This window comes from Amblyomma mixtum, chromosome 2 (genome assembly GCF_055824585.1).
Source record: "Amblyomma mixtum isolate Tamu chromosome 2, ASM5582458v1, whole genome shotgun sequence".
NCBI classification, from domain to species: Eukaryota; Metazoa; Arthropoda; class Arachnida; order Ixodida; family Ixodidae; genus Amblyomma; species Amblyomma mixtum.
In genome coordinates, this window is record NC_143013.1 from 185,266,237 (window position 1) to 185,291,967 (window position 25,731).

A 25,731-nucleotide genomic window follows, 5' to 3' on the forward strand; every position below is an offset into this window, starting at 1 on the left:
ACTTCGGCATAGCCATGGCGTGGTTTTTGAAGTTCTTGCTCTTGTACGCGGCTCTCGTCAGCTACCAGATGAGTAGCTCGGCTGTAGAGGTTTTGACTGCTTACATGGGCAACACAAACAGGGTGAACTGGCCATTAGTCGCGCAGTTCGTCGCTGCCGACGCAGTCATTCAGCAGCAGCGTAAGCGTAGGCGCAAGTCTATACGACGTTGCGTAGGGTTCTCTGTGCTGCTGAATGATAGCAGTGATGTCGGGTGAATATGACTGTTATTATTTTCAACTGGTAACCGTCTGTGCAATCAAACACATGCTTTTAGTGAGTTTCCATTGTTTGCAGAAGCAAACCGACATCCTGAGTGGAGTACTTTAACACAGACGTTGGCTGCCTACCTACAACATAACTGCAAGTAAAAAAATAATGATGCATTTCATGACAATGGCTTGCTAGATTTGAGGATGGTGACCTTGTGGAACACACATCAAACATCTGAACAAGATGAAATTGCTATGACTAAAATTTTATGATTCTGGTTCACATACCGCGTACCTCATGTATAGTAGGATAAAACTTAAACGAAACAGCAGTTGTTAGCACTCGGTCATGGCCCGAGGCATCCTGTATTACTCCGCTAACCAATAACAGTAAACAAAATAAGTTGTTCGATGTTTGACTTTATTAATCTATCCAGGTATCAGAATTCTAGAGCTTATTTTTTCTTGTAATAAGCTTCTTATGGTAGTATACAGTAAAAGTTTTAACAGCGGACTACTTTTTCTGGCGCGGAAGAATTCTGTGCGGCGGTCCAGATGGCAGAGCTTCACTGCAGACTTAAATTCAATCTGACTATAGTGTTCGGTGATAACATGTTCTGACAGCCAAAAACCAAAACTGAACATTGGTTGTTGGCTGAGCTTAGATGCAAATTCAATGCAAACAAAAATATTTGTTGTAGGAATAGATACGCATAGTTAACATGAAACAAAAAGAGACAACCCACAACAAACACCTCACTGATACTGCCAACTGTCCAAAGCGATATCACGAACACTGTATGCTGGAGTGCCCTACACAAGAGGTGACGTAGAGCAGATGCCTCTGTGTGCTCTTAGATAAAAGGGAATAGTACCGAGGCTTAGTCCATGCTACTGCTTCTGACGTCAAGGTGACCTTGACTAGATTGGTTGTTGCATCTGTAGAGAGGGCATCTGCTGCTGCTGATGTGGACTGCTTGTTCACAGCCTTTAACAATGCTCTGTCATAGCACGTTAAAGAACCCCAGGTGGTCGAAATTTCTGAAGCTCTCTACTACGGCGTCTCTCATAGCCTTAGTCGCTTTGGGACGTTAAACCCCATAAACCAAACCAAACCAAACCAGATCATTTTTTCCCAGCTTGGTTCTTCAGCTGTGGGAAATCCAGCATCACCTGTATATCATTCTTCTTGTGTCCCTGTTCACTCCCGCCGCACTTCAACTCTATCCACATCATAGTATGTGTGGTCAAATGACATCAAACACGCCACTGTCTCTCATTAAAGAAAAGGTGTATGTGTATGTGTGTATTATGCATGCATGAAAAAATCAGCATATTTTAGCATGTTACCATCAGATATGAATGCATCTATACATGAGGAAATTACAATGTTCCCAACCTTTACTAATATGGAAGATCAGTGTTAACTGCGGGTGTTTACAATATCACAGAAAAATGACGACGCAATAATACTGATTTCTTTTCTGATTTTTTTCGTCATGTTTTTCACACCATTACGAAAATCGAAATAGAAATACTACTCAGTGGCTTCAAAGCGGATATGGTGCGCATCACTGTACTAAAGTGCACGCTTTTGTTCTGCAGTGACAGTGGGCAGGCCGCTTCCTTTTACCAGTGCTTCCTGAGGTGACATTGCAGTGAACATTGTGCAAACCAGTATGCAGCATAGTAAACAAGTGTCGAAAGTTCTATTTATTTATTTATTTATTTATGGGGTTTAACGTCCCAAAGCGACTAAGGCTATGAGAGACGCCGTAGTGGAGGGCTCCGGAAATTTCGACCACCTGGGGTTCTTTAACGTGCACTGACATCGCACAGTACACGGGCCTCTAGAATTTCTCCTCCAAAGAAATTCTAGCCGCCGCGGCCGGGATCGAACCCGCGTCTTTCGGGCCAGCAGCCGAGCACCATAACCGCTCAGCCACCGCGGCGGCTGTCGAAAGTTCTGTTGAGAGCCAATCAATGTTGACATGCACAGAAACAAGGTGGCGTATTGTGCGTATGACCACAAAGATTCTTAACTGTCCCATGAATTTAAAACAAAGTGGTTGCTCCGTATTTCAGAAAGGTATACATGTGCCATCCTCATTAATCCATACATAATTAGATAAGGGAGTAAGTACACTGGCCTAGAGGTTAAGGAAATGCAAGAACCGATTTGGAAAGTTTACATAGCAAATATTGGCGGAGACTAGGATAGAATGCTTTGTATAGTCAAGGGAACGGGAACTGCTTCATATTTTGCAGTTATCTCAAACAAACACAATCATATGAAGCAGAATGCGAAAAAGTTAATTTTCAGAAATAAGAGCTATGATGTCTCAGGACAGAATGAATTGAAAAATAAGCCATTGAAGTATGTGTGGGCCATAGATGCTTAAGTTCTCCAGTAAAGCTCTACAGCAATCTTGAAGGTACGTGCTTTCTGATCAGTAAAAAATAATATGAGAAATTTTAAGGGCAACTGAGTCCCAAAGCAGCAAGCAAAAGAGAGAATCTGTATTTGTTAATCGATATCCGCACCACTTGTTATATATAGAATAATGTCGTACTAGTTACTAATTACCAATTTCTTAGCAAAATACCCTTATTCCACTGCCAGTCTGGGTGGCAAGGAAACGAATTAACTGAGCCATCAGTAGTCATAAGGAAGTTGGAAAAAAACGAAGTTGAAGTCAGGCCGAAGGATGACGAAGAAAAACAGAAAGGCAGTGATGACTTTTGTCTTTTATTGCTATCTCTTTGCTGCAATCTGATGATGAGAGCTTTTAAGCTCAATCAATTGCCCAGTTAATACTATCCTTAGTACATGTGACTATATAAAAGTTACATGCATAAGCATACACATGTAGAATTCTCACTGAGCAACATCATGAAGTCAGTGTGTTGCTCAGCTGAGCAGAACAGACAAGCACAAAGAGAAGCCTGGTCAACAACAGGTGGGTGCACTAATGCATGTTTAGCTTTGCAGTGAGCGAATGTAGGTAGCTAGAGCTAGCTTGTGCAAAGTTAGTCCAAATGCTACTATTGTGTAAATCTGCCCCGATATAGTTTGAAATAAATTATGAACAAAGTTCTCAATGAACACGTTATGCATAAGAGAGCATTGTACTGGTTTGCCGAGGTGACCGCGTGACTGAGCACTATATCAGATCTATTTGTTTTCATATTTATCACACCTCAGTGGTCCTAAATGACGTTAGTTTAGTAGCGAGCTTTAAAATGGTGTGCCAGGTAGGAGCTCAGTGAGTTCGTAATTTATAGCATGATTTCTGTAGTAACCACTTCGAAGGACAGTAAGATACACAGCCTTGTGGGATGCAAGACCGTTACAGCCTTCTGTGGCACGAACAAAAACGAATCTTGAAATTCAGTGGCATATGAGCTAAATGAGGCACAAGAGTGTTAGTGCACCTAGTGCACGAGAGACTACAAGTTGGGGCTGATTAGTTGGGGACGTGTTGGTAAGGAGCAAAAAAAACCTGCATAAGATGAAGACATTCAAATATGCACTTTTAGTGCTGTCACACTGGACCTTCAAAAATGGCCTGAGAAAATAAAACAAGCGGCTCAGGACTGAACTAATTCAAGGATTCTAGTTAAATTAGATTTGTGCCATGTGCCATTAGAATACCCAAGTTGATGACACACAGGGGAATTGAATGCAAGTAACTTGGAACACGGTGATACTAACAACACGTCATGGTGTAAATATCCTAGGTTGTGGGTGGGTGTATGAGGATTATTAGGTATTTGAACCAGTATACAGTGAATATACCTTTATTGGAAGTCCTTATAAGTTGGCAAAATGTAATGCTGACAATAAAAAAACAATATTACTGCATTCTTAGTAACATTAGCAAACAGGACAATCCAGGGCATGCTAATTGTTGTTTTGAACTGAAATGCTGGTATTGATTGCAATATGGCACACCCCATATGGCTGTCAGTGAAGGCATATGACAAAACACTGAAGGGACGGTAATAATGCAAGTAATGAAAAGCTGAGGCCCAAAGGAGTTCCCTGGCGGACGTCCGAGATTGCAGGAAAAGGCAAGATACATAAGAATTGGCAAGGAAAGTCTGCCGAAGGCTGGCTGTTTAAGCTTGGATCCAGTTTAGAGCTATTGGATGCAAGTTGAAGCACAAGAAAACCAGCCTCACATAAATAAGGGAATCGCATGCTTTTTCAAAGCAAAGAACAAAAGCATCATAGGGGGATGTTGCAGTCAAGGTGCATGTCGTGAAGAACAAGAAAAAGTTGGATATTGCAGAAATGTCTTCTAAAAGCTTGCCGATTTGAATCAAACAACTTAATGGGCCAAAACAATTTAGCAGGGTCAAGAGTATGAAATGTGTTTGGTGATTTGCAGCACATGCCAATAACACAAATAGGGCCATAGGTGCTGGGTGATGAAGGATTAAAAACAGAGGGGCCAGGCTATAATAAGGCAGGAAGCTATCTGTACAGCATGCACTAGATATGCCTATACAACCTACTTCCTCTCCCGTTGTTGCTTTCTGTAAATTTCACAGAACTTTATCATAGCGTACTGTGGGGTGCACCGGTGGCAAGTTGGCATGTCGAAACTGTTGAAGGGACGACAACAGAGCAAGAATTGCTACCCTGTGCAGTGATGTTGTTACCATCGTCTTTGTTCCTAGCGTAGCTTTACCAGCTCCACAGGGCTTATTTTGCAGTCTGCAAGTAGTCATGTCTGTAGCAAGCAATCACAGGCAAATGAAGGTGGTAGCAGACAGACATATGCAAGTGCATCGACGCGATTTTCTCAAAGCTTCGAGAATGGCTTGTTAAACAAAGTGCTGCGGCTGACCCAGGAAGCGCCGCTGAAGAACCGCTTAACACCAATAAGGCCGATTTCGCGAGCAGCTCTGCAACAATAGCATTGCGAACACATCCAGTTTCGTACCACTGATCCCCGGATCGAAAAGGACCATGAGCAAAATCAACAACAGACACTGTCATTGCCTATGAGGTGCTTCAAGACCACTGTATTTTTCTGATTGCAGTGGAAACCAACATCCCATTTAAACTGAATACTGCCAAGCATTTGTCAATATTGACTTAACACTACTAAGCAAAAAGAGAAAAAAAGCAATGGCAAAGGTTTTCTCAATATTTTGTCTTCTTTTTCATCAAGACTCGTTATGCTCAACTTGCTCTGTGGTCAGTTTTGATTGCATAAGCTGCTGCCACACTTTTTTTTTCTGCACTACATCAATTGAAATGCTCATGAAAAACAGACTTATGGGTTGGCACATATTAGAGATTTGTACACTGTCAATCAGTCGTGATTCAAAAGCGGCAAGCGGAAGTGTTCAGTCACCCATTCATCTCGCCGATATGTTTATTGCAGGCAAATGTGCGCACAGCCGGCAGGAACTAAAAATAAATGACGCTCCCGAGGATACATTTGCACTGCACCGATGTTTTCACACAGGTTACACAGTTTCTCCGCGAGTCGTAAACCGAGCACCCATCATCACAAAACGTACTGAATGGAGCACCAAAGCGCGGAAGGATGGCGACATCGCTGTTGTCGCCGCAAAACAGTCCTACGGCCGTGCAGCCAAGCTCGCGTCGCGTCACGTCGCACACACGGCAATTCTCAAGCACAGTGCCAACACGAATCGCGAACAAAATGGTAACGAATGCGTAGCCAGCAACAACGTCATGTGCACGCTTCGGTCGCGATCACTGCAACCATCGAAACGAATGCGACTAGCTGCACAACGCCACGTTCATTTCAGCATTCGGAAAGCACGGCGTGCGTAGTGAGCTCTCGAAGGCGCACATTTCACTGCCTTGACGTAAAAGCACTCGCTTCGATCGCAATCACTTTCACTACGCGGACACTAGTCACTGTGCTACGCAGCTCATGCACGCACAAAAGTTCACCGTGAGCAGCTGTTGTTCGCCGCTGTGCGTGATGATCCTCGCAGGAATTAGGAACGCTTGCAGCAACCACAAACAGCTCCATATAAACACTTCGTGACACAGCCAACGCGTAGGTCTTGCGTCGGTTTGAACAGGCGCTCTGTCAACTACATCAGCGTCGATTTCAACTCGGGAAACTGTCGCTGCTCGCAGCTCCTGCACGCGGAGAAGTTCGCAGTCGCTCTGAACCCTCGTAATATCAACATGTGGCCAATATAGTATGCCTCGCGGCATAGCTGCCACCACTACAGCCACGACCTATGCCTCGGTCCCCAGTTCAGTCGACGGACGGCCATCTTGCCCGGCAGGAGCGGATGCCTACGTCACGTAAAAAGCAGCCAATCGCTGCAATTCGGTCGCCGGGCGGTTCGCTCGTCCGCCCCAAAGTTGAAGTTCACCAACTTTCCTTTCGCCTGCCGAACGGGGCGGATGCCTATTGTCTGGTCGTTCGGTCCGCCAGTCCGCCTGCCTGGCGGATCCGCTCAAAAGCGATCGTACAACGGCCTTTACAGGCCCAACAAGCCTTAGTCGGGCGCGCCCGGGCGGCGGCTACCGCCACTGGGGTCACAAACTAGGGACCTCCACCTAGTGTTTGTAAGGATCGGTCCCTTACGGGCTGATCCAAACACCTCCTGTCCGTTCTGAATAAATGTTTTCACCACCACCACCACCAGCAGAGCAACGAGGACAAGAGCCAAACTGGCAAGGAGGAGCGGCGTTCGAGGAGCGGTCATCTAGCGATGCGAGAGGCGATAGCAAGAGCAGGGCCCGGTCAGCTTCCTTCCCGCCACTGCCCGGACCCGAGCCTGGCAAAGGAGGAGGGCAAGGTTCCGGTCATGGAAGTCCAAGTGGCACGAGAAAAAATGTGAGCTGGACCAACGCGGGCTCCCAAAACGAGACTGCTCGAGAGAAGCAGTCACAAAGGCAGGTGCTGCAGCAAGCCGAAAATATCAAAAAGATGGAAGCTAGGATGGCAGAGATGGGACGCGCGCTTAAAACCGGCAGAGTAGAAAGGGTACAGACGCCATTGGCCCAGGCCCCACAGAAAGCGGCGCAGGCGAACGCTTCGCGCGTGGACGATAACACAGCTATGTAAGTGGAGAAAGTGGAGAATCGGGGGACGGTCAAAAGGCCACCGCCGGCAGATGAGCAAGCACATGCAATGAGAGTAGCATAAACTTCGGCGGCGGACACGCCGCAGCCAGTAGTTAAATTCACTAGTCTTAGGAGGGACATGCTTACCCTTGCGGAGAGAGTATAAAAACTTGAAGAAAGACAGGATAGGTTGAAGGTCGGGTCGACAGGATCGAAACTAGACTAGGCAACATTGAGGAGCGTCTTGACGCCTTCACCAATGACTTGCGGGGTTTCCAGACCCAGGTAATGGGCATGTTTAAACAGCTAAATGCTATGCTAGAGGTTAGATATCCTCCAGTAGTCGGCCAAGAGCCGATGTTAGTGAACCTAGTGCCTCACCATGGCCCCTCGCCAGCAAATTGAGGTTTGGCAGTGGAACTGCAGGGGCTTCCGTCGCAAGCGAAGGAACCTGTAGTTAGTTGCACATATAAAATCTGGATAGTAAGCCGGACATTATAACTTTGCAGGAGGCTAGCGGCTCGGTCAAATTACCGGGATTTACACCACCAGAGATTGATTAAGGGAGGGTACAGAGCGTCTTCACGGCCGTGCTACTCCATCGCAACACCACAATGATTCAGCATACCATAGATAGCAGCAGGGAGGACTACGTCCTGCTGGAGATTTTGCCCAAAAGAAAGGACGATAAGAGTCTATTTGTTCTTAATATATACTCTTCTCCAAAAGATAAGGGGGTGGGCTTGCCAGACCTCCTGATAAAGACGCAACGGCTAGCGGCTAGGTTTCAACTCATCGTGGTGGGAGTTTTCAGTGCGCCTCATCCGGAGTGGGGCTACATCCGAGCCAGCCCGAAGGGAAATAAGCTTTGGCAGGTTGCCCAGGACCTGCTATGGACGATCTTGAACGACCCGCTAGATCATACGAGGATAGACAACAGCGTGAGCATAACACTTCTCCAGACCTCACATTTTTGTATGGTATCAGGGATGCAAAGTGGGTAAAGACGGGACAGCCACTGGGAAGTGATCACTATATCCTTTCCACGATATTTAGTGCAGCTAAGCACAAAGACACGGTGAAAGTAACTCGAGTGACGGACTGGGGCCGATTTCGAAAATTCAGGAATGACACAGTGAACGCGGAAATCGAGGACTTAGGAGACTGGGTTGAGACACTCAAGCAGGCCGTGAAGAGTACCACAGAAGAGGTTCCGACGGTGGAGGAGGGCTTTACGGCTGACTCTAGATTGTTACACATGTGGGAAGCACATGCGAGTCTCCTTCGGAGGTGGAGGAAACAAAGGCATAATGGTAGCCTCCGTAAGAAGATGGCCAAGCTAGAACGAGAAATGGAAACCTACACACCGGAGTTGCAGTGCAAACAGTGGGGGCAGATATGTGACCGGATGAATGGGCAATTCGGATGCAAAAAAACATGGCAGTTGTTGAGGCACCTTTCAGACCCGGCGGCAACCAAATCTGCGCAGAAGGGGGAAATGGCTAGGTTAGTGCATCGGTATCAAGGCGCTATTGGGGAATTTATACATGAACACCGAAGTCGTTACATAAACGGAGAGGCGGGCGGTTTCTTACCGGATTACTCGGCAGAGGAAAACCTTGAATTAGATGCAGACTTTACGGTGGCGGAGGTGGAGTTTGCAATGGGCCATCTTCGTACCACGTCAGCAGCGGGTCCAAACGGGGTTACTAATAAAATGCTGAGGAACCTGGATTTCAAGTCAGTGGGGGCACTCACGAATTTGATGAATAAATATTGGGCGGCCGGGGAGATTCGGCCAGAGTGGAAGCATGCTAGGATTACATTTATTCCTAAAGCAGGGAATAAACTCTGGATTGAGAATCTGCGTCCCATCTCGCTAACGTCGTGCTTGGACGAATTGATGGAGCATATGGTCCTCAACAGGCTTCAGGGTTATGTAGAGGACAAGGAGTTGTTACCTGAAACAATGATTGGCTTCAGGGCTAATTTATCAACGCAGGACGTCACGATACAGATAAAAAAAGACGTGGTTGATCCTGGGTACGGCACGGGCACCAAGGCTATCTTGGGGCTCGACCTAACTATGACCTTTGACAATGTTACCCACGAGGCAATATTGAGGAACCTAACGGACATAGGACCGGGGGGTACAACTTCCGGTACATCAGATCGTTTCTTAAGGGTAGGACTGCGGAGATTGTAGTCGGAGAAATGAAATCGAATCCCTTCCCATTGGGGGGCAGGGGGACACCGCAAGGGTCGGTATTATCGCCGTTCCTATTTAATCTCGCCTTGATCAAGATACCACCCAGGCTGCAAGGGATATCGGTACTTAAACATACATTTTATGCGGATGACATTACTCTATGGGTAACAAGAGGTACTGACGCACAATTGGAACAAACTCTACAGCAGGCGGTGGATATTGTGGAGGAGCTAGCAGGGGAAGCAGGACTCTCGTGCTCTCAGCCCAAGTCCAAGCTTTTTGTGCTGAGGGATAAACCAAGAGGGACACATGCGAGGCACTGTGTGCCGCCACCACCTTTAGAGGTAAAAGGGGGGGGGGGGAGTACCGGTCGCTGAGGTCCAAACGATCAGGATCCTGGGTATGTATCTGCAGAATAACAGGAAGAATAGGGAGCCCTTGCAAAAGCTTAAAAATGCGGTCAATGCTACCGTGCGGCTAATCAGGAGAATCGCCAATCGTAAGAGAGGTGTTGAGGAAAAGGACTTTTGTATCTAGTGAAGGCGTTTGTGCTCAGTAGAATAGTGTATGCAACGCCTTATTTGAACTTGGATGCGACGGAAAAAGGCAAGGTGGAGGCTATGATTAGGCAGGCGTATAAAGCGGCCCTTGGGTTGCCTCACAATGCGTCTACCGAAAGGCTGCTCGGATTAGGGGTGCACAACACCCTAGAAGAACTACGGGAGGCGCACTTCGTGATGCAGCTCGGTAGGCTTTCAAAACCAAAAGCAGGAAGGGACATATTGGAGAGGATCGGCATTGGAGTTGACGTTCCAGCCGGTGACACGAAAATTCAGATGAGGTGGGAAATGCACAAGGGCTTGTACATAAAACCTTTGCCCAAGAACATGCATCCAATTCATCATGAGGACCGCAGGAAGGCAAGAGCCAAAGCTTTACATGCTAAGTACGGAAAGTACAACGGGGCAGTCTATGTAGATGTCGCCGAGTATAAGGACAAGGACGCATTTGCAATTGCGGTCGTGGACGGGCGGGGACGCTTGATCGCCTCTGGATCAGTCAAAACCCGCTCCCCAGAAATTGCAGAGGAATCGGCGATAGCACTAGTAGTAATGCTGACCTGATCTGCAGCGATTCAAAAACAGCCATCCGAAGTTTTGCGAGGGGCAGAATATCTGTCACAGCGGCGCGATTGCTAAATCGGGCCATGGGGCGAGGGACTACGGACGAGGAAATTGTCTGGGTACCTACACACTCTGGGATCCCTGGGAAAGAGACGGCTGACATGAATGCTCGAGGTTTCGTTAGCCGAGTAGGCGAGCCGGACGTCCCGGGAAGGTCCACGAGAGATGGGCTGGTATCCTTTCATAACATTACTAACCATTTCAGACTTGAGCGGAGGATTTACCCACCCCCGGACAAGGAATTGGTGAAGGCGCAGGAGTGCGTCTGGCGACGATTGCAGACTAGATGTTTCTTCAACACATACGTGTTGAGCAAAATCTACCCGGACATTCAGCCGGAGTGCAAATGGTGTAGGAATTGGCAACCTATGACCACATATTATGGAGCTGCAGCATAGCACCGCCAACGCCGGATATTATGCGTGATCCCTCCCTCGAGCAGTGGGAGGCCGTGTTGGCCAGCTCAGACCCGGTCGTCCAGACCAGGGCCGTGGAGTGTGCCACCCAGGTCACCGTCAGCAATGGGTTGATGGCCATCTAACACGGAATCGTCCACACATGCTCTCTGACGAAAATAAAGTTTTTCCATCCATCCATCCACGTGTAAGCAAAACAATTTTTTTACGCAGTTAATTATTCTCTCTCGAGCCAAACTTGGATATTAATACCTGAAAAATCCAAGTACATAAACAAAAAAAAACAAGTAAAAAGCAACTTTTCCAACCCCCGCCCCCTTCCCCCCACTGAAAATACATCCCGGCATCCCTGTGAGTTGCCTTCGCCTGGTAACATTGCGTCGTTCCTGAGCAGTCGGGTGTTGGTGGTGGTGGTGTGACATTTTTATTAGAAAATCCTTGCTGTTAGGCGTTCAGTACGTCCAATGCGACGAGGGCACGTTGCAGTCTCAGATCCTGGGAGGCGAGCCAGATTGGCCACGGTGGGGGTGGTGGGAAAGGATAGGCGGGGGACTGGAAGGCTGCGTGGCGCTGTGTAAGGCAGTGTTCTATGTCTGCATATATGTGGGGACAGTTTGGGCACTGACGTGTGGAAGTGTACCGGTACAGATAAAGTTTGGCTGGTGTATGTAAGAGATTAAACTGCATTCGGCGAAGAAAGCGAGCTCTTCAAGCCCTTCTTCGCTTGCACGGGGAGAGACAAATCATCCGCATGTCCAGTACACCAGCTGGGCGGTAGATACTTTCCCAGACTCCCTACACACCCATCTCTTTCCCAGAACCACCGCAGTCTCCGATCTATCCCCCTAACCTCCGCCTCGCACCCATTCCACGCAACATGTCCGCACACACACACGCAGGTCGCCGCCAAGCATACGCATACAACCACAAGCCACCTTTGGACGCTGCGGCGGTGGCCTACACAGACGCCTGTCTCGCGGAAACCGCGGGCTCCACAGCAGCCTTCTTCCTCCACCCTTCCCTCTCTAGAACCAGCACTCATACAACCGGTCCATACACCTCCCCACCCTCCACGCTCGCCTTAGAAATACACGGGGTCACCGATGCCATCACACACTTTGCCACCCTACCCCCCGCCCCCCAATACGTTGTCTATACAGACTCGCAGGCAGCTCTGCGTGCCTTCCATGAAAGAGCCCTCCCTTTCTCTACCCGATCGGCCTTAGACGCCTCCCTCTTAGCATTAAGCCCACGACCTCGGTGGATCCCTGGTCACATGGGTATCCCCGGCAATGAGCTGGCTCACCAGCTTGCCTGCGAAACTATACACCGGGCGCCGGGGATCCCATGGACGAGCCCACCGACGGAGCAGGTGGTCAGGGCTTCCAAACGCACTGTCGAGGAATACTACACGCAGCAAAAATTGGATTTAGCTGATTTACTATCACCATACCCATTCTTATCGATCCGTCAGGAGTTGAGATTCATGACGTGGAACCACTCTGCAAGGTAGAACGTTGTCGCCGGGCTGCATCCTTAGCACGACGCTTTGTAAGACGTTCTGCACGCTGTCACTTTCTAGCTTCTTCATGTCGCTGCCACTTCTCCTTAGAGGACTGCATAGCAACGCATTTACGCTGTTGTTGTTGTGACTGAGTGAAGGATGAAAAGGAAATTGCACGGGCCTGCCTACTGGCTCGAGCCAAGCCACCACCGCTGCCACGTGCAGATAGAGGAGAGTTAAAAGATCAGAGGGAAGAGAAAAAGGAAAGAAAAGTCGCGCGTCGCAGCAACAACTGCGTGCGCCGGAGCGGACGCTGCTGAAAAAAACAGATAAGCGGCCGATGCCCCGCTCGCCGAAGCGAAAACAGTGGTCCAACTAACGCATTTACGCCAAGGCAAGCGCGCATTTATAGACGCTTTACAGCGCGGGTGCATGGGCGCCGCCATATTTGGTCACATGACCATTCCGCCACGCAGCCTGAGAGCCCACAGAACGCCATCGCCCGTTCGGCTGTAGGCCTTGCTCGTCGGTAAATTGGGTTTTGAGGAAAAGAAGTCTGTCTCGCATATATCGGTGGACACCTGAACTTTGCTGTAACAGGAAGGGATGAACATGGGAGTGAACGAAGACACCATATTCACTAGACGCGCCTTTGTTCATTCCAAACCATCGAGCTGGAATAGCGGATTGGACAGCGTGCTCGTCTCGCACTCCGGAGACCCTGGTTCGATTCCCCAACTTGACCAATTTCCTACTTGGTGTTAATTATTTATGTGCTCTGACTAGAAATTCGGCTAATTGCCTAGCCTATATCATTTGAATGCCGTCGATGCACAGCGCGCCAATGCTGCTAACGCCTGCTTCGAAGGCCAGAAGTGACGGACCTCCTAGTGGCACCATCTGTCATAAACACTGCGAAGCGCTCGGCGCCGCTGCTGCACGGATGGATGGATGGATGGATGGATGCATAGGAGCGCCCCCTTTGAAACGGGGTGGTGGCAATTGCCACCATGCTCAGCTTTTCTTCTTAATTTTTTTTGTTTACTGTGTTGGCAATTCTCAGTAAGAATCGCCACTATCTTTACCTATGGTTTCCTACAATTCTAACCTTATGCCACATCTCTGCTTTTCAGCCACCAATCCTCCAATCGCTTTTTGCTGACTTCCACTGCAGATTTATTTACATGACCATTGTCATCTTTAAACCGTAGGGCCTCAGGAAGAGTGACTGCGCCTGCATCGACATCCGGATGGATACCGTCATATTTGATTATGAGGTGTTCAATGGTTTCCACAGATCTACCACACACTGCACATGTGTCACCTTCTTCGTTAAATTTCTTTTTGTAGCTGCGCGTTCTAAGACACCCTGATCTAGCTTCAAAAAGTAGGGCACTGCCTCTTGAGTTATCATAGAAAAATTCTTTCCTGATCTGCCTTTTCCAGCATCGATATATTCTACACTATGTTTCTTTTCCATTGAATTCATCCAATTTTTAACTTCCGCGTTTTTAACCTGTCGTTTAATCCTCTTTATTTCTCCGTCCTCATGACCTGCATACTTACTGGTTAGTTTTCTAGTTCTTTTCCGCCACTTAGAGTCAACGCTCTTTCTGTTTAAATATTTAAATACCTTAGCTGCCCACCTGTTGTCGTCCAATTTCCTCAGGCGTTCTTCATATAGTGTTTTACTCTTAGCTTCCCTGGCTTCGGACGATGCCTAGCCCATATCCCCTTGTACTGCCTCGTTTGTGGTTTTGCCGTGGGCACCTAGGGCTAATCTTCCAACCGCTCTCTGATTTACGTCTAATCACGACTGAACTTCTGCCCTTAAGCACAGAACCGCATTGCCGAAAGTAAGTCCCGGCACCATTATTCCTTTCCAAATAGCTCTTAGTACTTCATATTTGTTGTACCCCCCCCCCCTTAGCGAAAAAGAGGATGTGCTAAAAATGCATTTCAAACGTATTGTATTATTTTCATATTTATTTCGCATTTTTTTGTCCCTAGGCTTAAACTGCAATACGAATGCTTTCTAAGTATACTAGGAATAATATTTTAAACGTTCTTAAATATACGTGAAAAGTACATTTTTGCCCGCTTAGCATATTTATAATGCATTAAAAGTATAATAAAAATATACATTAGAAATATACTAAATATATACATTTAATACATTAAGAATGTGTTTACTCGGGCTTAAAAAAAGTCTACTGGGCGGCTCCATGGAATGACCCGGGTTAATTTTTCAACTGAAGAACAAATCGTACACGAGTATTCATCATTAATCAACAGGAGTCTGATATTATAAGGTCACGTGATTGAATGGGGACGGCAGACACCTACACACAGCACAGCAAGACGACAGTGACACAACAAACGACAATTCCCACGACAAGCGCTATGCTTGGCTTGCTGTATATATACCCAGCGAAAGCGACGCACTATTTTGCACGGTGAGGCCTTTTTGTGCGCAAATACTGTGGGCTGCCAAATTATCGCAGAAGTACCCTACTGGTTGCGTTCGAATTCGGGGTTAATTGAGAACGGAAATGCTAGTTGAAACTTGCGTCAGGCCCAGGTCAGGAGTCTAACTGTCAACCAGCAGATACATGGGCGTGTAAGGGAGCCGGTCTGTCCTGCCAGACGGGGTCCTTTCCGCTGGCTTATTTGGACCCAGAAGTACCCAAGGCGCTTTTGCTGGTATAATGCTATCACGTTCTCACACGGAAATGTTCGAATAACATTGAGTGGAATGACATTCGAGAATAGGAATGACATTCGGACTCGACGGACTGCCGCGGTGCTGCACGACACTTTCGAAACGCATTCGAAAGCCTCAGCTCGTTTTCAGTGTACAGCGACGACGACGGCGGTCACACTAGTCCGACAACGACAGTATATATCACGCTGAACAACAGCATGTAATTATAGTGAAATATCTAGTTTACTATAATATGATTCTAGAGGGACACGTTTTTCAGGCCAACGACACCGACGAATCCGGTCGGCGGACGGTCAGCCTTGTGGGTGGCTGAGCGAGAGCACGGTGATGAGGCGGCGGTGTGTATATGCTCGCGCTTCTAAATGAGCGAAACGAACGGCTATATTTCACGTGTGCACACCTGAACACTCACCAGCGATAAGCGCTTGCCAAATCAATTTCAATCGAAGATGGCTCTGTTCCCTTCCGCGACGGCTAGGCCCAGCGAGTTCGCAGGGTTGGATCTGTGATTTCGGCGGTTGTGAAGAGCGAATCACAAGTTTTAGGGTATGCAAATGGTCACTAGGTGTAGTTTTGGCAACAGTGACCTGAAATGAACTATTGCTTACATCGCAGGGCACGCGTACGATGAACGGGAATCGCCGGTGTGACCCAGACTGCCGAGCCGTGCTTTACGCCCGTGTAAAGGTCTGTCAAAGGCGGAGGAGCGGCTTCTGCTCCGCCTGTATACTAATACTTTGCTGTGCCCGGCAGCTCTGAAACACTTCGACCCTTCTTTCTCGGGCAGCTGTCCGCACTGTGCGGAGAAGTCTTCGGACATCTACCACATGGTGTGGGCCTGCCCCTCCAACCCTGCTATCCCCCCTCACCCCAACCCAACCCGGGAGGACTGGGAGGCGACCCTGCTCGGCTGCTCTGACCTGCAGGCCCAACGGGCCTTGGTCGCGCGAGCCTGGGCGGCGGCCGATGCCACTGGGGTCCCGAACTAGGGACCTCCACCTAGTATTTGTAAGGGCTGGCCCCCTCTGGGTCAGCTCATGCATAACCTCCTGTATTATACCTGTACATAAATGTTTTCCACCACCACCAGCAGCAGTCGTCGCCGTCGCTAGCGTGTGGATAACAAGTTAGGCCGTTTCAGTTAAAGCGAACAGTCGCCAGACATACTTCTGGATAAAGTAGTTTAAAAAGAAGTACTGGTCACGTCGGAGAAAACCGGGACAAGAAGCGAGAAGCGCCAGTCCTGCGCGATGCCAACAACCCGGCTTTCTCAGGCGTGCGATCGCATCATCGCTTCCCACACATTGTCGCACTGCGTAAACAAGCACGAGTACAACCAGTAAAAAAGAAAACAGATTGCTTAATAGAACGAAAGCGCAGATTGCGTTTTATGTTATGTTATGTAAACAAGCGATGTAAACAACAGTATGAGTGCAGTCGTCCTCATCGGCGCACTCCCGGGGAAGTTTCATGCTGACGCGTTTAATATTCATTGGCGTAATATTATCTTCAAGCCCTCCCTTAGACAGAACACGTGTAACATCGTTAGATGACATTCGGCTGGAAGGCATTCGAAGCGCCCGTGTAGCAGGGGTATGAGTGGTGATCACCTTCCTGCTAGAAGTTACCATAAACGAAAGGATGACAAGAAAGGGAAAGTTTTCACTCTTCGCTGAAACGTCATTTCGAGCCCTAGATTGTTCCACGGTAGCTTGAAGTGTAATTCAAATATGTTTACGCGGACAACCCATTTGTTAGAATTTAAATATACTTCAGACGGATTAATTGCGTATTTACGAAAGTACACTTTAAATAGATGGCCAGCACCAAAATGCGATGTCCCGAAACTCGATCTTGAGCATTAGATTGTTCAACGACAGCTTGTAGTGCGCTGCAAACATGCTAATGCGGACTGCCAATTTGCTAGAATTTCAGTGTTCTTTGGACGAATTAATTGCGTATTTACGGAAGTACACTTCAAATACATTGACGACACGCAAATTCCATTTCGCGAAACGCAATTTCGTGCACTCGACTGTTCAACGGCAGCTAGAAGTGTGCAAAGACGTTTAAAAGGACTCCCCGTTTGTTAGAATTGAAGTATATTTCGGATGAATTAATTTCATATTTACGAAAGTTCACTTTTAATACACTGACAAGATGCTAAAACTGGATACATATTTTTTCACGTATTTGAAAAGTGCTCGAAGTATGCTTTAAGTGAGGTATTTTTAGCACATTTTAAAAATATATTTCGAATACCAAGCATGAAATTTCAGAAACGTATTTCCGACATATTTTTAGTGCATTCATGAATACAAAATATGTTTAAAATACATTTTAAATAGTCCACCGTATATTCCAAACGTATTAGTTTTTGCTAAGGGGGCATAATGCCCTATGTTTCATGATCCCGGCGTCTCTTCGTCCTTTTGCCCTAAGAGCCTGTTCGTGCTTTTCCGTGTATATCTGCCCTTCGTTTAGCCATATCTCGAGGTATTTGTATGCGGCCACTTTGGGTATTTCGTGGCCTTGTATTGTAAGCACCTGGTCAATTGTATCGTTAAAAACCATCACACCTGATTTAGTTGCGCTGAAACTGAATCCTAGAGCGTCTCCTTCGTCTCCACAGCAATTAACCAAAGTTTGTTAATCTTCCTGGCTATCTGCTAACAGTACAATATCGTCCGCATACATTAAACCCGGGAGTCGCTGCTCAACTACATTTCCGCCTAATCTGTACGACAGATTATAACCTAGATTACTTTCTACGATTACGGCGCGCCGACGGCGCTGCCATCTGGCGGAGCGCGGCTGAAGCAATGCTATTCAAGGTCATTAGTCTCTACCGAGCCGGGCTACGCGACGAGGCGAGGCCGACAGTAGTATTGTTAACGCAATAAAAAAATCAGTGAACTCTCGATCATGCGCTGTCTCATGGTGTCGCAATTTCGCGCTTTTTGCGGGCGAGGCTTTGCGCAGCGCGTCAATTCGCAGAGATGGGGCCTCAGTTGCATACTCAATTTGTAACTGAGTGTAGTTTTTGGCCCCGACTCACAAATCCTGTAGCTGAAGTTTTTGGAAATGCATGTCCAGATGTAAATTAGGTCCCGGAGCAAGTATGGTTGTCATGTAGCTGTCTAACAAAGACTGCAACAACTGGCATCCTCTGTAGCATTAGTGGCATTGGGTAATAGTCTATCAAATCGATGACCTTTCTTTTGATGCAAAAATAAGACCTCGCCCTCGCAGGCTAGTGTGATAGCGTCAAGTGCATGACGCGTCACTCTGCCATGACGCGCACTGATAGCAGCAGCGGATAAGCAACTGCTGCTTATAAAAGAGGCGTCAGACCAATAAACGCTGATTCCTTGTCCTGCACCGGTCTTGGCTGGTTCCCTGCTGCGGCCGCTCGGCTGCCGCACGCTACTACATTTCAACTAGGCCAATCAAAAATTGGTGTAAATAGTGGCGCATGCAGAACATGCAAAAAATAAGCATGCAAGCAGTCTGCACAAGCAAACGCCCAGGAGACCTATAGCCTCGTCGTGTAAGCATAATGTACTGGACATGCGCGTCGAATATGCAAAAAAGTCCTTGCTGAAAAAAAAATAACTGAAATTTTGCAGTGCGTTCCTATTGCGTTTGAGGTTTTGCACAAGTTTAGTTAATGAACGCTGTTACTGGGGGAGGGGGGGGGGAGTCATTGCTGCTCCACCTCAGCACTTCCCGTAAAGCTATCGAAAGAGCAGGGACGTGCATATCATGGAAAAAAGGGGTGCAATATCCATCTCTTGCAGGGAGAAAAATAGGTTAGCAAAGGAGATACCACTCTCGGTGGACGCCTCAACCACGGCTACGACCCGGAATCCATGGCCTGGTCCGAGGTTCCTTGAACTCCATCGCCTGATGGCCCGGATTCTGACACATCGAGAACTTGAGGCTCCTCAAACTAGTGGAACGCCGCTCCCGCAAGCGGAACGCTGCCTCCAAGAAAGCGGACGCCACGTCGGCAGGCCGCTCAACACGGCACAACGCTGCTGCGCGCGCTGCAGCGCTTCACGGTGGGGCTCAATCTAAGCCTCGATCCTCCGGGAAATCGAAGCCGCTTCCGTACACCGTTACTGTATATAGGGTGTTTCACGTAACTTGAACCATGGATTTTAAAAAAGTCGTAAACCGCTGCCCGCTGAAGCCAACGAACAATTAATTGTTCGCCAGCATATGGCGCTCCTCAAGATATTTTTATTGCGCTTATTTAGTGAACTAAAATTAAGTATGCATATTTTCAAATATTCATTTCAGTGACAATACCGCTACGTTAGGTTGTAGAGCAGGTTTATTCTAAAGAGCGGTCTGCGCGCCTTCGAAGCAACGTTAGATGCGCTACTGTTCAGCATCCTCTGGCTAAGATCTTCCCATTTTGCTTTCCATGTTTTAATTGTTTATTTCGCGTCGAATAATAAAGGGAAGGTTGAAAGCCACGGCTTTATCACGCTCATTGATTTAAGAAGCATTTGGAAGTACAGAATCACGTTAGGGCATGACATTGACGCATGGGAGGCTTCAAGGTACTTTAAAGATTACATAAGAAACTTAGTACAAAGAAAACTTGAACAGCATGTTCCTGAGTAGGGACAGTATTAACTTTGACAAAATTTCAGTTTTTAAGAATCTGCCGGCGTCACATACCGTAGTCAGCGGCAACAGTCTGGCGAGGTTATGTGTGTATATTCCATCCGCCAGAAGCCTTACGCCGCGAACAAAGAGAAAAAAGCGGCGATAGGTGACTGGTTCAAGGAAGCCCGGCAAGCGTGGTGTCGATTTCTTTACAAGCATTTACATGCATTTGCATTCTTCGAACAGTGTCACTCACAGAGCACATCTCATGTACTCTCTACTAGGCAAACACGGCTTGAAAACAGTGCTTGTAGCAAGCCTCTGGAAGTCAGGCCACTGCTTTTGCGGTTTGAAGACATATGCCATCATCTGGACCGGGTGGTTACGATTGGGGAGAAAAATCTGCAGACGCGCCATAGGTGACTGGGGCGCAAAAGTGCCATGTCTATGAACGATGGCCTGGTTTTTTTTACAACATGCATGAGTACATAAACTTAACTTTTGATTTCGGAAGGGTGGTTCTGAACCATATACCAACACTTCGACTGACGCTTATGCGTATGGGAAACGTTTATTATTTGTACACAGAACTAAATTTACGTACTCATTTTGCGCTACCACTAGTTTTCTCAATTGCACACCTCCAAACGAAACAAAACACACAAAAGCACACTTCAAGAATTCCTGGCAATAATTTAAAAACATGAGTGCTGTGCTGCATTCTAAAGTTATGGTTCGCAAATGAGACTTTACATTGGAAACGCAGCAATAAAAGATAAAAGAGAGCTTGTAGAACGCGACAATAGCAGCACAAAGTCCGGTACTTTTACACCTATAAGTTACGCCATCAGGGGCACCGTGGCAGAAATAAGAAAATACGTGCCATTTAAACTGATTGCTTCAGCACCCACAACAGACTACACTTGAGAAATGCAATGACACATTTAAATTGCAACCTGACACTTAAGCTTCAGAAGAACAGCATCATATAGGGTTCTGAACGGTCCCGATGCACGCCCGGATAATAGGTAATGAGAGAGCTGACGTATGTGCTACTTTCGCTTTCAGCTAACAGTCGGTGAAGCAAACAAGCCCAATAAAAATTGTACGCCGTCAGTACACAAAAGTAGACGTCAATACATTTGATATAGTGCGAATACTCACTGCACTCAGTACAGTTATTCTTCTACGAATAGCAGTCGCACGGTGCCCAATAACGATTCACTGAAGATATTTTATGCCGTTTTAACTTCACACACGCACGCCTTCCAAATAGCATGAAGCCCTTTTGACAAGATAAATGCACATGTCGAAGCTGTGGGGATCGGGTCAGGGTAATCAGTGCTCTCAATTTTCGCAAAAAGGTCAATGGTAAAAGAAAGCACTTTTCAAAGTTCCAATATAAAATATTACCATTTGACCATAGTTTACTTCTGGAAGAACAGGCCCTCTCTAGGCTCGGGATGTTTTCAAGTCCAGTTATACAAAAATTCTAAATAAATTGTAACATTTTTTAACCTCTTCAGGCACGTAAGATATCGGACAATGAGCAATCTAACCCAGTGGCTTTCCCCTTTATTTTGCCAAGAAATAGACGGTAAAACAAACAGAAAAAGTACTTCCTGAATCCAAGAACGGATATACAATGGGACACATAGGTCCCTATGGCTGGCAACAGGCTGGTAAAAATACGAAACCTCGCAACGTCTTCCTCCTTTCTCGTGCTTTGAGTTTAACTCTTGCCAACCCATGCGCGATAATATGACAAATCTAGCGCGTACCTGCGCCGTTAAGCAGCAATCCACGAAACAAAACCACCACTGCTACAACTAAAGAATGGTAAAAATTGGGGATATTTATATAACGCTTGTACCTCGAGAGGTTAAACTTTTAAAATAAAAAAGCCGATTTTCTAAAACACGTTTTGCGCGTGACAGCAACGTGTGCTTCTGCACCAAATAAGCTGAGCGAAACCCACGCCAAAACTCGGTGTTTTACTGCCCGTTCACAAAACGAGGTTGGAAAGAAAGACGAAGATGATAGAATCTGAGGCAGCAGCAACAACGACGACGACGTCTGTACAGGCTACACAGATTTCGGAAGCTCAAGGGCATCGGTGCACAATCAGGGATAAAGGCCCGGAGCTCCTCAGCATCATAAGCGCGCTAAGGGGCATATCATCGCCTGCCTCTTCGTGGCACCGCGACGCTGAAGCCGAATATGGGCCACAGCAGGCCGTCACAAGAGGAGCCGCCATTTGAACTCACAGAAAGTACGTGTGGAATCGGGCAGCAACAAACCGTGGCCGCATTCGCCAACTCAACAGTCCTAAAATGTCCACGGGAGCAGCTGCAGTGATGCCGAAAAAGGCATCATCTCTGACCTTGGGCAATCTCGGTTGTGACGATCGTCCTTACATCGCAGGTGCGACCGGGGGAGGGAAGGCTCCCAAGACAACCAATACCTTCGCATACCAGCTTCCGGCTTCGTGTGCTCCTGCTGCAAAAACCCCACCTCCGAATTCTCTTCATAGCCATCAAGGCAGGACTGACCATTACCTCAGCCAGCCGCGTGCACTGGTGCGCCACATGCCGATAGTGGAGATGGTAGATGCGCAAGACCGAGCCCCCGCATCAGGCCCCTTGTGTCCCGAGGCTACTAGTCGGTGGTGGTAGCACTCCTAGTTATGGCCGTTGCAGTGTCAGCTATGCTGGCTGTCATTACGGTGATTTTGACAAAGCCATTTCCGCTCGATGCGAACGCCACGGACAAAACGGCAGAACAAACGCATTTAATCGAATTAAACCGGCCTATGAACTCTGAGCTACAGACGCAGCTTACAATATTGACATCGACCTTGCAGGCGACGAGCGCGAACTATCGCATGCAGTGAAACTTGGTGGAGTGGTCCGATTTGGTGTCGTGATGCGCTTCTTGTCTTCGATTAGACCGATGCCTCTGTCGTTGTGCAGCATGGGTCACCCTCGTCTGGCGCGCATTCCCGGACCTGCCGGTGTCACGTCAACGCAACATAAGCGTACAGACTCAAATGAACCAAGTGAAACATGTGCAGTGCTGAATAGGATCAAGAACCGTAGCCATAAAACGCCACTTCTCGAAGCTGGTTTAGCGGCGGCGCATGCCGGTAAAGTACCGCCTGTGTGCTTAAAAGTGAGTGTGGGACCTTGCACGACCAAGGAAGGCGGTCGAAGGGCGCCGAGGCTTTCAGTATCAATGCAAATAAGTGCCCTGAACTGGCGAATGAGCATCACTGTTGAGGTTCTCATTCGGCAGTAGGACGGCGGATATTGCCCGTGAAACATAACACTGTCAGTAAACAATATTGATCAAAAGAACTTGTGCAGAGCACATTATCTGTTCATACACACAAAATACTGTATTACAGCAGCGTGCAAACGATCTTATACTACATAGTATCACCATGTATGCATATAACACATGTGCTAAGAGGCTTTGCATTTTATGTGATTGACAAATTATACCTTCCCGCAAATCTACATAGCTATGTGTCGGAGTTTTATTTCCGTGACAAAAGCAAGAAATGTTCCCGTGTCTTCACAGGAGTGTTTACTACGTTCATCTTTCCAGCCCTTTACCATGATGGAGTGGCTGATGAAAGGATGACCGGAAGCGCAGAGTGATGTGGCTTCAAAACCATTTAGTGAGACCTCGAATGGCGAACTAATTTTTTTTGTCTCTCTTTGATCCACAAATAACATTTTTTTCTAGGATTTTCTTCAGATGTCATCTGCTTACTTCAGAACGCGCTTTTCCCCTACCACTTATAGTGCGGGCGAGCAGTGCTTCGTGCTTAAAATTTAAACAAAACAGATTGCACAAAAACCGTCAGTAATATACAAATAATCGCTTTGGTAGGTGCGCTGCCTAACAGACATTTGCATGGCAAATCAACAGTTTAACCAATAAATCAGTTATGCCGTCGAAAAGGACACTGGATTATTATTGACGATATGTGCTTTTCAAACGTGCGTGCTCCAGAATGAGTACGCGGGCGGTTTAGTGCAAAAACACTTTTCCGATGGGTAAACCCCGAGAAAGATCTTGTGAGGTTTGTGGGTTTACGCCAAGTGAAACAAATAAGCAAAAATAAATCAAGTAATTTTTTTTTATGGCGGGATTCGAACCCGTGGCGGCGCGAACTGATCAGCTTCGCTAGCCACTGTGCGAGAGCACTCTCTCGCACTTGGCTATAACCGCGTGTAGTTTTAACGTAGTAGTCATTACACTGCTGATCATACGTTACGTTTACATCAGCTATTTACAAAGGTTTTAGTAAACGCCACGGAAAATATTCGAAAATACTGAGCAACAGAGTAGCTGAACACGCCTCGTGTTAAACTACACCACACTCTTGCGCTGAGCATTGCATATCGTCTTTTCATCGCCTGATACTAGTATGAAATTTATATTCACGTTTTGAGCAATGTTGCGGTAGTGAGAGAGAGATGCGCGCTGCATGCGTTGGTGTGGAAAACACGATGGCAGAACCAAGGCACTAGAGCAATACGCGTTGCCGTTGGCAACACTGCTCCAGAAACGCGCCTCTGGAGCATAGGCCGATAGTGCACTTTGGCATTGATGGTGTAAAAGTAAAGACGCGTCCTCGGTCGACCATGGCTTCCTCTATCTATTCCGATTCTCCTCTCCTTCGGGGGTAAACGCCAAGGGATATGCCCTGGAACCAGTGTGCGATTATATTCACAACTATATATTTACATCAGGTAGAATGTGAATTCACTGCACTTTCACGTTTTTCGTTTCCACAAAGTCTAGTCCAAAGCACAAAATTATCCTAATACTCCACTCCTTGTAGATGAGTGCGTTTGCATCCGCTATGTACCCTGGCCAATCCTCCGCCGTGTGTATGTGCCAGTAAGTCTCAGGACATAATCATGATTAACTCGCTCCGGAGGTCAGCGCACGCCTCAGTCGCGTTTTCAGGCACGTCGCGGCGGTGTCCCCCTAAAGAAACAGCGTTTTCGCACAATATTTCGTGCTTAGCGATGCTAAACCACCAGCCAGTTTTTTGCACTTCGTCAGTATTAAACTGCAGCTGTGGATATGGATGCAGTTTGTTTTTAAGCATTCAGAGTAATTAGAATTTCCGGTAACACCATGGAACAGCGCAGCTAAAGGGTGACAATGCTCATCAACAGTCTGAATATGTTGGTTTTGGTCAGCGTTTGTAAGCACGACGCACAGAGGCGGGACTGCATCAAGTGAGCACCAGGGAACGTCACTTGCAGGTAGCGACAGAAAAGCTCAGAAAAAAATGAGGAATTTTGAAGAAAAAAACATTTGTTTTTCGCAAAGCATGCAAGGTTGAAATAAAAATAACCCGGCCCTGTCATTTATGCCGCTCAGCATGGAAGGAACGATAAGCAGCTGTGTGAAAAAAGAATGCCAGGGTTTTAACGCCGTTAAACCGAGGTATGACGTGCGAAATAACTTGGTTTCGAATTCGCTTAGCTCTTCGCTAGATATTGCCTTGCATTATCCTCCAAGACAAATTTTTTTAAACATGTGTACCACGTGATGTTCTCTTGGCAACACCGTACCCAAGCCATTTCAGCTCAAAAAGTCGAAGTTCAAGAGACAGAGGTCGAGGCTACAGTGGCTAATCGGCTTTTGGATTATGGATCACTTAAGAAATCATTACATGTTTAAGCACGAGATCATGCTCACTTGTCAGTTCATAAGAGAGG

The 25,731-nt window shown here is 47.1% G+C and overlaps 1 protein-coding gene across 1 annotated transcript in view; it reads left to right on the forward strand.

The window, feature by feature from the left end:
• LOC149361815 (uncharacterized) overlaps positions 1–7,100 on the forward strand; it is a 31,518-nt gene extending 24,418 nt beyond the window's left edge. Inside the window, exon 4 of the mRNA XM_089567471.1 lies at positions 6,906–7,100. Within this exon, the coding sequence (XP_089423597.1) occupies positions 6,906–7,100 (195 nt within the window). The remainder of the gene's footprint in view (positions 1–6,905) is intronic.
• The last annotated feature ends 18,631 nt before the right edge of the window (positions 7,101–25,731 follow it).